Source organism: Galleria mellonella, unplaced genomic scaffold (genome assembly GCF_026898425.1).
Source record: "Galleria mellonella isolate WM207_F2 unplaced genomic scaffold, CSIRO_AGI_GalMel_v1 utg37, whole genome shotgun sequence".
NCBI classification, from domain to species: domain Eukaryota; kingdom Metazoa; phylum Arthropoda; class Insecta; order Lepidoptera; family Pyralidae; genus Galleria; species Galleria mellonella.
In genome coordinates this window covers 1,323,783-1,337,626 of record NW_026442087.1, presented here as the reverse complement: position 1 = coordinate 1,337,626, position 13,844 = coordinate 1,323,783, and the positions used below count along the sequence as shown (strand labels likewise).

General features: G+C 33.0%; 1 protein-coding gene across 1 annotated transcript; it reads right to left on the bottom strand.

The window, feature by feature from the left end:
- Nucleotides 1-11,921: 11,921 nt before the first annotated feature.
- LOC113515659 (uncharacterized) lies at nt 11,922-13,116 on the bottom strand. The gene is made up of 2 exons (XM_026899919.3): nt 12,847-13,116; nt 11,922-12,526 (listed from the first exon to the last, which is right to left on the bottom strand). The coding sequence occupies exons 1-2, from the start codon at nt 12,995-12,997 to the stop codon at nt 12,297-12,299; spliced, it is 381 nt and encodes a 126-aa protein (XP_026755720.2). The 5' UTR covers nt 12,998-13,116; the 3' UTR covers nt 11,922-12,296.
- Between the last annotated feature and the right edge of the window lie 728 nt (nt 13,117-13,844).

The following is a 13,844-nucleotide window of genomic DNA, read 5'->3' as shown; positions in this document are numbered from 1 at the left end:
AAAATTTCATTTTTTAAGCCGATTGAAAATTACATTAACTTATATTTATTTATAATAATAATAATTTTTATTCAAGAAAGATACAGTTGCATAAGGTACAATTTACAATTTTTACAATTAATATTCAACGAGAAAATATCCGCATTACCATCAGTCCCCAAACTAGGCCAGACCTGTATGTTAGGGAAACTTTAAATTTATAAATCCAATATTTAATTTTTGTATATCTTTTTTGTTTATGGATAATAATGAAATGGTAATCCCGCCTGCACTAACGGTATATAGCGAGGCACCAGTGAAGGATGATAGTTGAGAATGGAAATGCAGGTCAGTTAGCCCATCGTGATGAATACACCTGAAATTTAGCATAATGGTTTCGGGGGGGGGGGCATGTGGAGATCGACTTGACGGAATATATTGCTGGTAATGGGACTGTTAGTTCGCATTACTAACAATCCCTTTATTTCGATTTCATGCTATATATTATCACATTTTGAGTGATTTCTATCAGAAATCATATAGTAAGTTGCATTATGGTAACATTATATTTACCTACTTTATTTCTATACATCGATTGAACATTGTCATCAATCATATACTAAAATGGCCATCTACTCCGGGATTTTTTACAAAAATAATATTGAAGCAATGCTATAAACCAATACAGCGTTAGCAGGGTTGACTCCGAGCTGCCGAATGGGCAAATCTCTTAACAATAGATAAAAACATAGGCCCTAAGATGATCTAAGTTATTAGGACAGTCGTCAAAACAAACCCATTGATTAGAGGTATATTATAAAATATTATATTATTGATCTTGATTGATTGAATTAGTCTGTAACGTTCGTTTAGTCTGATTCGGCTGGCCTAATGTAAGCTATTGCATTTTTATTTCTAGGTTTCCATAAGCAAATGTTGAGAATGCAACCTATTTGTAAAGAACAAAAAATCCATATATATTTTTGTGTCTTCAACATCCTTTTACAGGATAGGCAAAGGGAATGAAGCCCATACAGCCTAATCTGACGTAGGTAGTAATTTTCTTTTTATGAATTAAATTAAATCTTCTTAGTATATTTCTTCATGAATTAAATAGCTAAAACTTATGTGAAGCAATCATCTATTGAATCTAAAAAACTATACCAATGTCAAATACCTCAAAAGATTTTTATGCCATATTATTGTTTATTTGTTAATTAGCATGCTGTGTTTCAGTAATTTTAATATTAAATCTTATAACAATAAACAATTATAACAAATCAGTGTAACAATTGCTAGGAGACCAAATAAAGATAAAATAAAAATAAAAAATGAAAATATAAATAGGAAGATCATTATTATTTTTTTTTTTAATTTTGTAATGCAGCGCGGGAATTCTGTTTTAAATTTAAAAAATTAGAGATGGTTTTCCGTACTCAAAAGGCAGGACATCTGGAGAAAATTGTGGTCAACAGATTAATTAGCTTTATGAAAGTAATTACGTGTAGGTGGTAGGTAAATGAATTAATTTAAATTGTTTTAAAGGTAAAAATTAAAAGGTAACCCCGCCTGCGCTATCAGTATACGCCGAGGCACCAGTAAGAGATGATTAGTGAGAAGTTTTTTTATGCTACCACAGTGGTATAAAAAAAAAACTAATGTTTGTGATTATTAAGATTGCAGAAAAAATAAATTTGAAATAAACCAAACAATGAACATAGGCCTCCTCCATAAAGGGGTTTTTTCCAGTAGATGCCACGCTTGGCAGGCGGATTGGCAACCGCAGTTATGCTTTGGTGATATTTTAAGATGGACGTTGTTGCCCATCCTTCGACTATTAACCCTAAAAAGCCTGATTATGTAAATCAAACCTAAAAATATATGAGTGTACCCGTTACTGTGTTTACTAATAAGGAAAATAGTAAAAAAAAAATCAAAACGATATTATTATATATTTATTAAAAAAAAAAATTGGCAACATGTAAACAGCCAAATATTAAAATAAAATCGATTGTAGGCGCCAATGCGATTTATAACCCCGGTATCAAATTTGAAACTTCAGGTATTTAAGGGTTAAGATCCCTTAGTTGGCTCTTAAGACACCCACTTTTACGACGAAAATGAAGGGGTTTATAATGGATGACAATGGAATGGTAACCCCACCTGTGCTGCGGTACAGGCTGGCAAGGCACCAGGGAGGGATGACAGGTGACAATTAAAATGAAAATGTTTTAATTCTCGTCTATCACCCTTCACTGGTGCTCCGCCAGCGTATCCCGTTAGCGCAGGCGAGGTTACCATTCCATTTTCACCCATAAAAAAGGGTACCTAGAAATTCTTAACACCAGAGGGCGCCACCGTGACTTAGAGGAACGACCGGACGATACTACAGAAATATTTGTTTTCAAATAATGTTATTAAACCACACGTAGTGGATCCACCGCTAAATGTACCGAATCATGTCATGTAATTAAAAGCGCCCGTTAGCGCAGGCGGGGTCACCATTCCATTTTCACCCATCAAATAAAAATTAGGTGGTATCATCTCCAATCTTCATTTTCGGTGTGCTTATAACATAACAAAATTTTTTTTTCCTATACTACTAATGTTATAAACAGGTTAAGTTCGGCTATTTGTTTATACAAGCTGATAAACATGATGAATAGTTCAAATCGACAATCGATAGGGAAGAAAATTACATGTGGCGACCCCGTACAGGCAAACACAGTGTAGGATGACAGTCTAGATAGGTATCGATTTGTGACAACCGCAATAAGGCTTTTGGTGATATTTTAACAGGAACGATGCTGGCCATACAACATATAGTCGCCCAGCCATTACGACAGCCACGAGAAAAGAAGCGGTTTTTTTTTTTTAAATGGATGATAATGGAAAGGTAACCCTGCCTGCGCTAACGGTATACACTACCTACTACGGCGGGAGGAAAGGAAGGGGTGGCCCATCCTACGTCAGGATCATAGGGCAAGAACTTAATATTATTAATATGCCTTATTAATTACTGGTTATTTCCTGCGACATAACAGGTTGAATTAATACGTATAGGTATAATGTAGCTTATGTGTTAATTAATTAATTAATTAATTTTATCTATTATTATTTATTTAATCTAAGACACAGTCTATCTGTATAGAACAAGTTTGAAATTTTATCAAAATCCGTACAACATACAGCGTGATTGAGTAACAAACATTTAAACGATGATCCATTTCTTTCCTTTAATGAGGTCCTGGGTTTGATTCTCGATGGACCTAATGAAGGAAAGAAAATAAATGTTTTTATTGAAGTAAACTTAGTTTTAAGAATTTCTGAATAGTCATTTTTTTTTTTCATTACGGCCCTTGCGGAACGCAATTTCAGCCGATAAAAACAGGTAAGAAACTTAGCTGTTGCTTTTTTCAAAAGCTTGAATTGTATAAATAATGAATTTGTGGTGAATACAAACTGCTACTAAGCAATATTTATTAATTAATTATTACTAGAGGGAAACTGTACAAAAGTCTTTTGCTTGGGCACCTTTCTTCCATTCGTATTTCTACCGTGAAGCAGTTGTGTTTGTATGGCTGTGGTTCGGTTTGAAGGGTGAAATATATTCGTAGCAGTGAATTTACAAGGTAAAGAGGAATAACACCTGAGTCCTCGGGAATGGCAACGCATGGGCGGTATTATGAGTGTTTGTAAATTGGCCATTTTTCAGTTTTGAAACGAGCTCTGAAAGATTTGTAAGTAAATCTTAATATTAAAAAAAAAGAGAACATATACAGAGACTATTTTTTTTAAAGTAAGAACAGTGTAATGATTGAAAAGTCGAGATAATTCAGGTAATCCAGAGGGAAACTTTATACAAAAGTTGTACGTAGTACAGAGGAATAACACCTGAGTCCTCAGGAATGGCAACGCATGGGGGTGTCATGGGCGAAACAGTATAATCTGTTATGTCCATGGTACTGCTCATGTCTATAGGCGACGGTTACCACTTTCTATCAGCTTGTTTGTCATTCAGCAGCAGTATTTCCGAACCGATACGACAACATAACCTTCAAGAAAAGAGCATATTCTTTTTTAAAAGGCCGGCACACCTGCAATGCCGTAGGTGTTGTGGGTGACCATGGGCGGCGGTAGTCACTTACCATCAGGTGAGCCGCATGCTCGTTTGCCCCCTGTGTTGTAAAAAAAAAAAAAAAAAATTCTAAGTTGCATAAAAAAAATATTGATTAAACACAAGGAATATACAACATAAGTACATGGTACTCTACATTAGGCGAAGTACATAAAGGGATACCATGTGACACAAATTGTTACAAATATAGATCAGTGAGCCAATTTTAAATACACATGTATTTTTTCAATGGCTTAATATATTATACAAGCTTGTCCACAACCTCGTTCTGATCACAACGTTATACCTAAAACTATAAAATATACAAAGTTAGTTAGCAGCCTCTAAACTTTATAGTGACAATTACGACTTAACGTATTGTCTCGTCGTACGGCATGGTACAAGGGACAAGCTGAGATCTTAAATTATATACTTACATACAGTGTCTCCATACAAATGCTTCGAGAAAAACGGCTCAACTTTTTCATACAAATTTGCATGATAAATAGTCATGAGTATAACTTCTATATTCATTTTGTCTTATAAATTCTGCACCTTTTTAATGCGCAACATCTCATTTTATTTACTAAATAATTAAATATGGATACGTCAAGATACATTGTGTGCGCAAGTATATAAACTATTATTAAAAAAAGCGAGTTAGCTAATTTGACAATTAGCTAACAAAAATTTACCCGTTTTTGAGGCTCAATTCTCTATCTATATAATCTAAGGTTAAGATATAATTATTTTATTTTATTTAGTCTCCGTAAATTTATTATTGTACACGTGTTTTTCAAACTGTGTGTCGCGACCCCTTTGGGAGTGCGTAGATCTCTACAAGGCGGTCGCAGAAGATCGTGAAGCCGTTTTGTTAAGTAATCGATGTCTGTTATAAATACTTCATTATAATTTACTTATTTATTTATTTATGTTTAAACGTTCTTAAACTGCGGATTCCAACCTGCCTGCCAAGTATTGCAACTATTGGAACCCCCCCCCCTTTATTATGGAAGAATTGCTGCTCGGGACACTGCTGAACATATGCCTCCCCCATAATGGGATTTTGGACACTTGACCATTATGCATATTGGCAATCCCAGTTAAGTTTTGGTAATATTTTAAAAGAAACACCGCTGCCTGTCGTACAATCATTAAGTTATCTTAGTTGCCTCCTACGATATCCACGGGAAAGGAATGGGTGGTCTATTCTACGCTGGGACCATACGGAAAATTGCTGATAGAAAGCAGTAACTATAAATAATGAAAGTTTTCAAACCTCATTCGTTGCGATTTTTTTCATCGCACAATGTTATTGAATAAATTTCATAAAAAAGTATTATCATAATATTTCAGTTACAGTTATAATAGGTTTCGATAAAATAATATATAATGTGGACGTCGAGTGTTTTTAATCAAAAAGCTTTTCGTTTGCACCATACGCCTTATAGCAATTCAGTGGCTATATCGAATTGAATGATATCAATCACATGGACAGGCGTGGCTTCATGATCGTAAATCATGCACCCTGCCAATTTAATTGTTAATGGCTGATGGCTACGTGTTTTGTATAACTTATTGGTTATTTTGCACCGACTTATTGACACTTATACCCACTGATTGTTTTATAGTGGGCGTGGCTACAAACTAAAAGGATACTGGGTAATCAACAAGTATTTGATTTAGGTCTAATCTCGGTGATTTTTTTGATTTAAAGTCTTCAGTGAAAGTGATTTTCTCAGAAAGTACTTTATAAAATGCTTCCTTCTATATTTCAACTTTTCTGGGGACTTAAAGTTGAAAGCACAATTGAAAGGTCCAGAGAAATTAAACAAGTGCGCACTTGCTGAAAATTATGCGCCTACACCTTTTCAAGCGACTTCGAAATGAAGTAGATTTTCAATTCGGTTACGTTTTTTTTTTATATTTCTTACCTCATAACTCCGTCAGTTGTAAACCGATTTGAAAAATTATTTTCTTGTTATAAAGGAAATACTTACCGATTGGTTCCATTAAAGTTTTATCAAAATCGGTCCAGTATTTTAGTTTTTAAATTAAAATAATTAGTTTTGTCACAATTGAAGTCAGTTTTTATCACTTCATACAATTCGATTGTTTTAGTTAGATACATTACTTATTAATATATAAATTAACTAATACTTAATTTAAAGGCATTACATGCAACATTATGTAAAGCCTATAAACTAAGTAAGACACGTAGCTAGACCTAAATTTAAGGTAGGGCAAAAGAACTTTTTGGTACGGAAGAAAGCCGTAATTAAGTGACTTCAAAAAATCTAATCTGTCTACTTTTCTTGGTGCCTTTTATTTTAAGGTCGGGTATTGCCCCTCAATCCCCCCCCCCCTCCCTTATCCATGCACCGTTTATCAGTAATTAAGTTGAAATTATTAAAAGGGTATTAATATGGAAGCTTACTAAAACAAAGTGTGATCAATTGTGTCTATCAATTTTGAAAAACGCTTGAAAAATTTACTAACCTATTTCAGATTAGGTACGAGTATGTTATTCATAAAGGAGTTAGTTACACATAAATCTCCTTATAAAATTTTTGCACTAACTTAATATTTTACTTCTGTAGTTTACAAAGACTTTTTAGCTATTGTAATTGAAATTTTCATTGATAAATTATTAAAAAAATCTATCGTAGGATCAACGTTTTAATTCGCTATCACTGTCTCTAATCAATCTAAAATTTTTAAATTTGATATATAATTCCAAAGTTGCCACAATTTGGTAAACTGGTTATAGAAATGTAAAAAAAAATAGGAATTTATTGTACACAATACATCTGTATGGGTACCTCTGTCCCATTCGTGTATTCATATATACATCATACAGCTTGTATGCTTGTCTTTCTATTTTAAGGGTGGTATAAAGGCAGTTATACTTAGTACAGAAGTATAAGATTTTAGTTTTTTAGGATGGACAACGTATTAGAGGTACCATGGACGTCACAGTATATTCAATAATGCCCATGGTTTTGTTGATGTCTATCGAAAACGGTAACCACTTTCCATCAAATTCTCACTCAGTCAGTCAGATTATTTGTATAAAAAAATGTTGTAGTTAAACACTGAATCACGTGACTATTCAAAGCTTTTAGCCTACATAAATAGGTTTTTATGGCGTGAAAATGAAGCTGTAACTCCGCCTACGCTATCGGTATACTTCGACGGGATACTAGTGGAAGGTGATAAGTGAGAATGAATTCAGGTCAGTTGGCCCACCATGATGAATTCGACAAGAATTAACCATGATTGTTTCCAAGGGGAACCGCGTGATGATCAACCTGAGAGGGTCAATTGCTAGCAACGGGGCTATTAGACCTCATTACTAACAATCCCTTTCCCCCGATAGGTGAGGTTCAAGTCAGGTCAGTTAGCCCATCGTGACTAATTTAAAAATAAATTAGTCACGATAGCTTACAGGGAGGGGGAGGGGGGGAAGAATTATTAGTAATGCGAATTTCTATTCTCCACGTGATCCCCCCTGGAAACCATCGTGCTGAATTTCAGGTGTATTCATCACGATGGGCTAACTGACCTGCCCTTTCATTCTCACCTTTTATTCCTCACTGGTGCGTCGCCAGCGTATACCGTTAGCGCAGGCGGGGTTACAATTCCACTATCATTAATTAAAGAAATACATCTATTACGAATAAACCCGATTTTAAGGTTACCACTTTCCATCAGGCGGGTCGTCAGCTTGTTCGCCATTCTGAGATATATCTCTATCCTATTTAAGAGCTGCGCTGTTGTCGGTGGAGCTCTTGCCACTCACTACGATTTTCAGCGAGTCTCTTCACCTCTTGCTACGACACGACACCAACTCCTTCCTTGATCTGCCTGATGTAACTATGTCTCGGTCTCCCTCTCCCCCTCCTTCCTTCTATCTTACCTTCTGTTATAATGTTCATAAGTTCGTCGTGTCGTATCAAGTGTCCCAACATTTTTCCCCTTCTGTCCTCAATAGTTCTGATGTATATAAAAAAAAACTTTTTTTAGTTTTTCATATTATTACTTGTTAAATTTGTATAATTTATTAAAACTGAAATTCAATTAATTTATCAAACAATAAACTTACCTACATAATATCTACACAGTTACCTAGCAAAAACGTGATCAAGCAGAAAACTAGGCGCCGCCAATTCTCAGATTCCTCGTCTGAATCATACTGAATTATTTCATGGACCATGTATGGAGTTGGTTTTTATTTATTATCAACAGCTTGCATAATGTAGCTGTTAATGATTACACGATAGAACATTGCAAATGATAAACACGTAGACAGCCAGACAAATTAAATAAAAAATGTTCGCGCAATGCATTCTTAACAATATCTTTTAAGGGGGAATTTTATTTTTCATTTTTTATCCAACTTGGAATACCTTACAAGCTAACAGACCACCTGGGGGAAAGTGATAGATAACCGTCGCTTACAGGGTGAAAGGGATTGTTAGTAATGGAAACTGAAAATCCCATTGCTAGCTATTGCTAGCGCGAGGAGGTCAACCTGACTGGGTATATTTACCCAGCCAGGTCGACCTCCTCGCGGTTCTCCCTGGAAACTATCATGGTTAATTCCTGATGAATTCATCATGATGGGCTAACTGGTCTGTTTTCATTCTCATCTATCACCCTTCACTGGTGGTCCGCCAGCGTATCCCGTTAGCGCAGGGGTTACCATTCCATTTTCACCTATAAAAAAAAACCGTCGCTTACATAATGTATAGTAGCATTCCGATAGATTCGTAAGTATAAATAGATTTTTTTAAAAAATAATATTAGCTTAACATATGTTACTTGACGATAATATAGCTATTTTATGGTGAAAGATTTTTTAAAATTGGTTTAGGAGTTTTCGAGTTTATCCATTACAAACAAACGATCAAATCTTTCAGCTTTATAATATTTTTTTTAAAAGGTGAACTCTAATGGTTACCCCGTCTGCTGTATGGGTATTCGCTGGCAGCAGTGAGGGATGAAAAGTGAGGATGAAAGCACATCAGTTGGCTTGTCAAGACGAATTCGAAAAGAATTAACCGCGATGGTTTCCAGAGAGAACCACGTGGAAGGCGTTCTGATAGGGTATATTGCTAGTTGTGGAGCTGTTAGACTCATTACTAACAATCCCTTTCCCCTCTTTAGTGGAAATAAATACTGGGTAAATATTGTAAAATTTTTCTCCAACATATTATGGCCGTATTTGTCGATATTTTTCTTTTTTTTTATGCAACTTTGACTGGCAAGAAACGAGCTGCTGGCCCGCCTGATGGAAAATAGTAACCGTTACCTATAGACAACTAATAATAATATATAATTTAGATTCTTTTCAGCTATATTTTTAAAGAAATGTAAACCAGTTTGAGATGTGACCGATGGACAATACGCATTGGTAGGGGGGAATGGATTGTTAGTAATGGGAAGGCTAGTTCCCATTGCATCATCAGGTCAACCTCCACGGTTCCCCCTAAAAACCATCGTGACTAATTTATCGTTGAATTCGTCACGATGGACTAACTGACCTGCCTTTTCATCCTCACCATTCATCCCTCACTGGTGTCCACCTAGTGTATACCGATAGCGCTGGCGGGTTTACCATACCATTATCATTCATAAAAAAATAAACATTGGTGTTTTATCATTTAATTAAAAATTTTTAACAGTCCTGCGCCTTAAAATAATTATAAGTATTACTATATAAATGCATCTACTTAGAATTGATTAACTAAATTTGTCATTACAAAAGTTATCGGCAATGCTTGCCAGATGTTTATGAAGGTCGTAAATCTCTAGCGTCAAGTTAGTTGACTAAAGCCGACGCATGACGCAGGTGTCTATTGTACATACACAGATACGTGCACTGTTGTCTAATGTCTACTAACTTATTGCCTAGGATGAATTTATTGTTGTTTTTTTTTTCAATAGGTTGAAAATAGATGGTAACCCTGTCTGCGCTGTCGATATACGCTAGCGGGGTATCAATTAGTATGTACAAGAATTATTTGAAAATTTATTTAAATAAATGCCTGCTGTATAATACTGTAATAAATTTTCATGTAAACAAAAAATATTTACAGATTAATTTTATGTATGGAACCCTCGGTGTGCGGGTCCAGTCGCAACTGACCAGTTTTTTTTTTAAACATGATTTTCAATACAAAAACAAAAGATTAAGTTATCTTAGTAGTTTAATATAAAACTAAGTAGTCTAATGCTAAAGCACATAGTATAATGTACATATTAAAGTCATTATGGCAAATTTTAGTTTGTACTATGATTTGAATATTGGTAAATAATTAAGTGACTATCTTATTTATAACATTAACTACAGGGTGAAATCGTTAACAGAAGAAGTATAACTAAAAATACTATACTTTAAATTTGAATATTTCAGACGGTTTCATAAGTGAGTGAAAAAAAATACAAAAATAACAAAAAGTTTATCCTCCATACAAAATTCCTGTTATTTTTTTGCCCCATGGTTCTTCAGTGAAAAATGTCCATTTTTGCTGGTAGAACACACCTATAATTACCCACATTTAGATTTCACCTGTAAATAAAGACAGGTCGTCAACATTTACATTCATATATGGACATCCATACAGTGACAATGTGTCAATCCAATTATCCCAAAGAATTGGCAAGACTTGACTTAAGGAAATATGGCAACATTTCAGATTCATGATTGGAACAAGTTTTAACCCTTCTTCGCATAATGGTGAAAATTTCATTAATAACATTGAATGCCCAAAAATTTTATAAAAGAACAAGTTCACTTTAAGTTGATTGTGTCTGGATACCTTTTTAATGTCCATTGCAGAAAAAAAATATAGCTGTCAAATTTATTTTTTTAACTATTTTCCCTTTAATTTTGAGCATGAATTATATCACCTTGATTTATTTCACTAAATCACTCACATAAAAAAAATCATGCAAAGAAGGGTTAACAATTCTGATTGACTATTTAAAAAGTGCTCCGATAATGAACTACAACATTATGTACAGAATATGTTGTATATAAACCTATATAACTGATAAATGACTAAGTTTTGCACCTACTCCAAATTTTATTTTGAAAATTTATAAATACTTTTTAATAATAGTTTTATAACACTCTTATCGCATAATTTTGTACTTTAGTTGGCAAGCAAAGCACTTTATTATGTTTGATTTTTTGATTGATTATTCATAAATAATCAATCAAAAATATTCAAAATTATCGAATTGGTTTGGGAAAATAGAAATATTTTTGATGTTGCCACACTTGAATAATCTGCAGTATGGACACAAATAATATTTACTTTTCAATCATTTTGTCATGGTATGGCTTAGGCCAAGAGACCAAAGTCCTCAAACTATTCCTATACATAGTTATATGTTAAAATAATCCTTAATGTTAAATTAATAATTTTAACACAACCTAAGAACTAGAATACAACATAATTATGTATTATGTTTATTTAATACACAAAAGCTTTTATTACACAACTTTTAGTCAAATGAATAAGAACCTGAGTTTCAAAACATAATAATTGTCATTATCAAGTAGAAACAATAGTGACATAAGTATCTACCATAATAATCCTTATACAAAGAGTCCATACTTTACCAAGTTCTAGTTAGATTACGTTTTCGTCTATGTAATTATTGGGAAAGCTTAAATGGTCAAACAGGTTTTAATGAAATTAGGAATATAGATTCTACCTAACATTACATATATATTTGAATCAGAATATATAACTATACATATACTGATTCACATAGACAAAGACAAAGGAAACAGTAATTAATAAGGGTCTAATCAAATGACAAACTATTTAATTTTTAAAATATATGCATCATCCAGAACAAAATTATCTTTCTTTTGTTATCACATACAAAATAAATAATCAGATTTTTAATCAGAGAATTTTAATCAGGCTGGATTAAAAGACATGTAGGACATGTTTCAAGACTCATTTTTATCCTATGGACATACATATTTTAAAAATGAAATTGTCTATCCCTCATTACATATACAACATTGGTGTTATTATATTAATGAAAAGTACTTATTTGAACAAACTTGGTACAGTTTTTAACACTTATTTTTTTTAATTTTTGATCTACAGACAATTCTAGTTGAGTTGTCTGTGTTCAATTATAATAATATAGTCAGGATCAAATAAAGTTGAGTTCACAAACTACAATCTGAGTCTTGTAATTGTTTCTCTAACAGTCTCTTCATCTTCTCAGGTACTGGTACTCCAGAGTGTGCTGGCTTGGGTCTACGTTTCCAAGTGGCCTTTTTAGCGCTTTTTGTGACACTGCTTGGCATCGGTACAGATTTATTCTCTTTGGACTTTGGTGTGGAGACCTTTGGGACTGTGCTAGTCCGTTGTCTCGTCGCCACAGTCATGTTATTCACTGAAAATTAAGAAAGTAACAATAAATAAATATCGATAAATGTCGAAAAATTAATAAACATAGTACATAATAAATACTATTGGAAAACTGATTAATAAACATAGTCACAACTGATTAATAAACAAGGACTGACAACTTATATTAATTTATCGATACCTGATTATGATGAATTTATATTTACAGAAGAGTCTAGGTATTTAATAGAAATAACATGAAAAATACAAATTATGAATCAATTTAAACTGAGAACCGCTATCTAACAATCATCCATCAAGACAAATGACTATATCCTTAACAATGAATATTAAAAAACTACTTACTTTTAAGAGGAATCTTCTCCGTTGGTATTTTTTTATTCGACATGGTTTTTTTTACTGTTGATGATGGAGTCGTTCTTCCTTTTGTAGTGTTGGTTTTAACTATAGTGCGCTGCACTTTTGGCGTTGCTCTAGCTATCTCTCGAGGAGCCATTACGAGCTTTTTCTATCGAAGACTTTTTTTATGAAATCACAATAAAGTAAAAGAAGAAAACAAACATATACTTTCAAAATAACGACATACAAAACAAGAGTTGTCAAATTTTTAATATAATTACCACCATAGATAAACTTATAATTGTGTCGTTATTATTCTATATCTTTGGTGCAGATAAAAGCAAAGAAATAGAACCTTTCCTTTGTTCTTAAATTGCTCAACAGAGGCGCCAGTGCTGCCTTTGTTTTTAATTATTAAATAATTTAAAATATAATAAATCTTATTGTATAGATATAAATAAAAAAAGTATAACAATGTGTGTATACAATATCAATCAAATTGTTAAATGGGTTACTAATAAATTAAGATTGGTTATGGTAATGATGATAATGAAAATCTTCAATCAAAAATAATAAACGAGAAAAAAAAATGGTAACAAAGCTATGTTAAACTAAAATAAATGGTTAAATAATTTATGTACATGCTAGTGGGCTATATTATAAATAAGTCGTAAATACTTTCGCAATTGAATGAATGAAACAAATTTTGATTTAAATTGGCATATGTATATGTGGGGCTTCTAGATATAATACACATTATAGTGAAAATATTGTACCTGTACCTTTACCTATAGTAGCTTTAATTTTTCATAATAGTATCATACATGGCCTTTCAGTTCAAATTAATAACAAATAATAATTAAAGGTAACTCTAAAAAATGTTTTCTCGTAACACTCATACAGTGTTTGCTTATAATCTAATATCTATTTAAATAGTTTTTAATTATATTTCAAAGAACTCAAATAAAATTAATTTATTTTTAGGTACCAGAAATCATGTGCTT

What these genes read in the sequence shown, in the direction of transcription:
- LOC113515659 (XM_026899919.3), bottom strand. Translation starts at nt 12,997, where the DNA reads ATGGCTCCTCGAGAGATAGCTAGAGCAACGCCAAAAGTGCAGCGCACT. An exon ending in GGAGAAGATTCCTCTTAAAA is followed by an intron (nt 12,527 to 12,846) that starts GTAAGTAGTTTT and finishes CTTAATTTTCAG; the next exon opens with TGAATAACATGACTGTGGCG.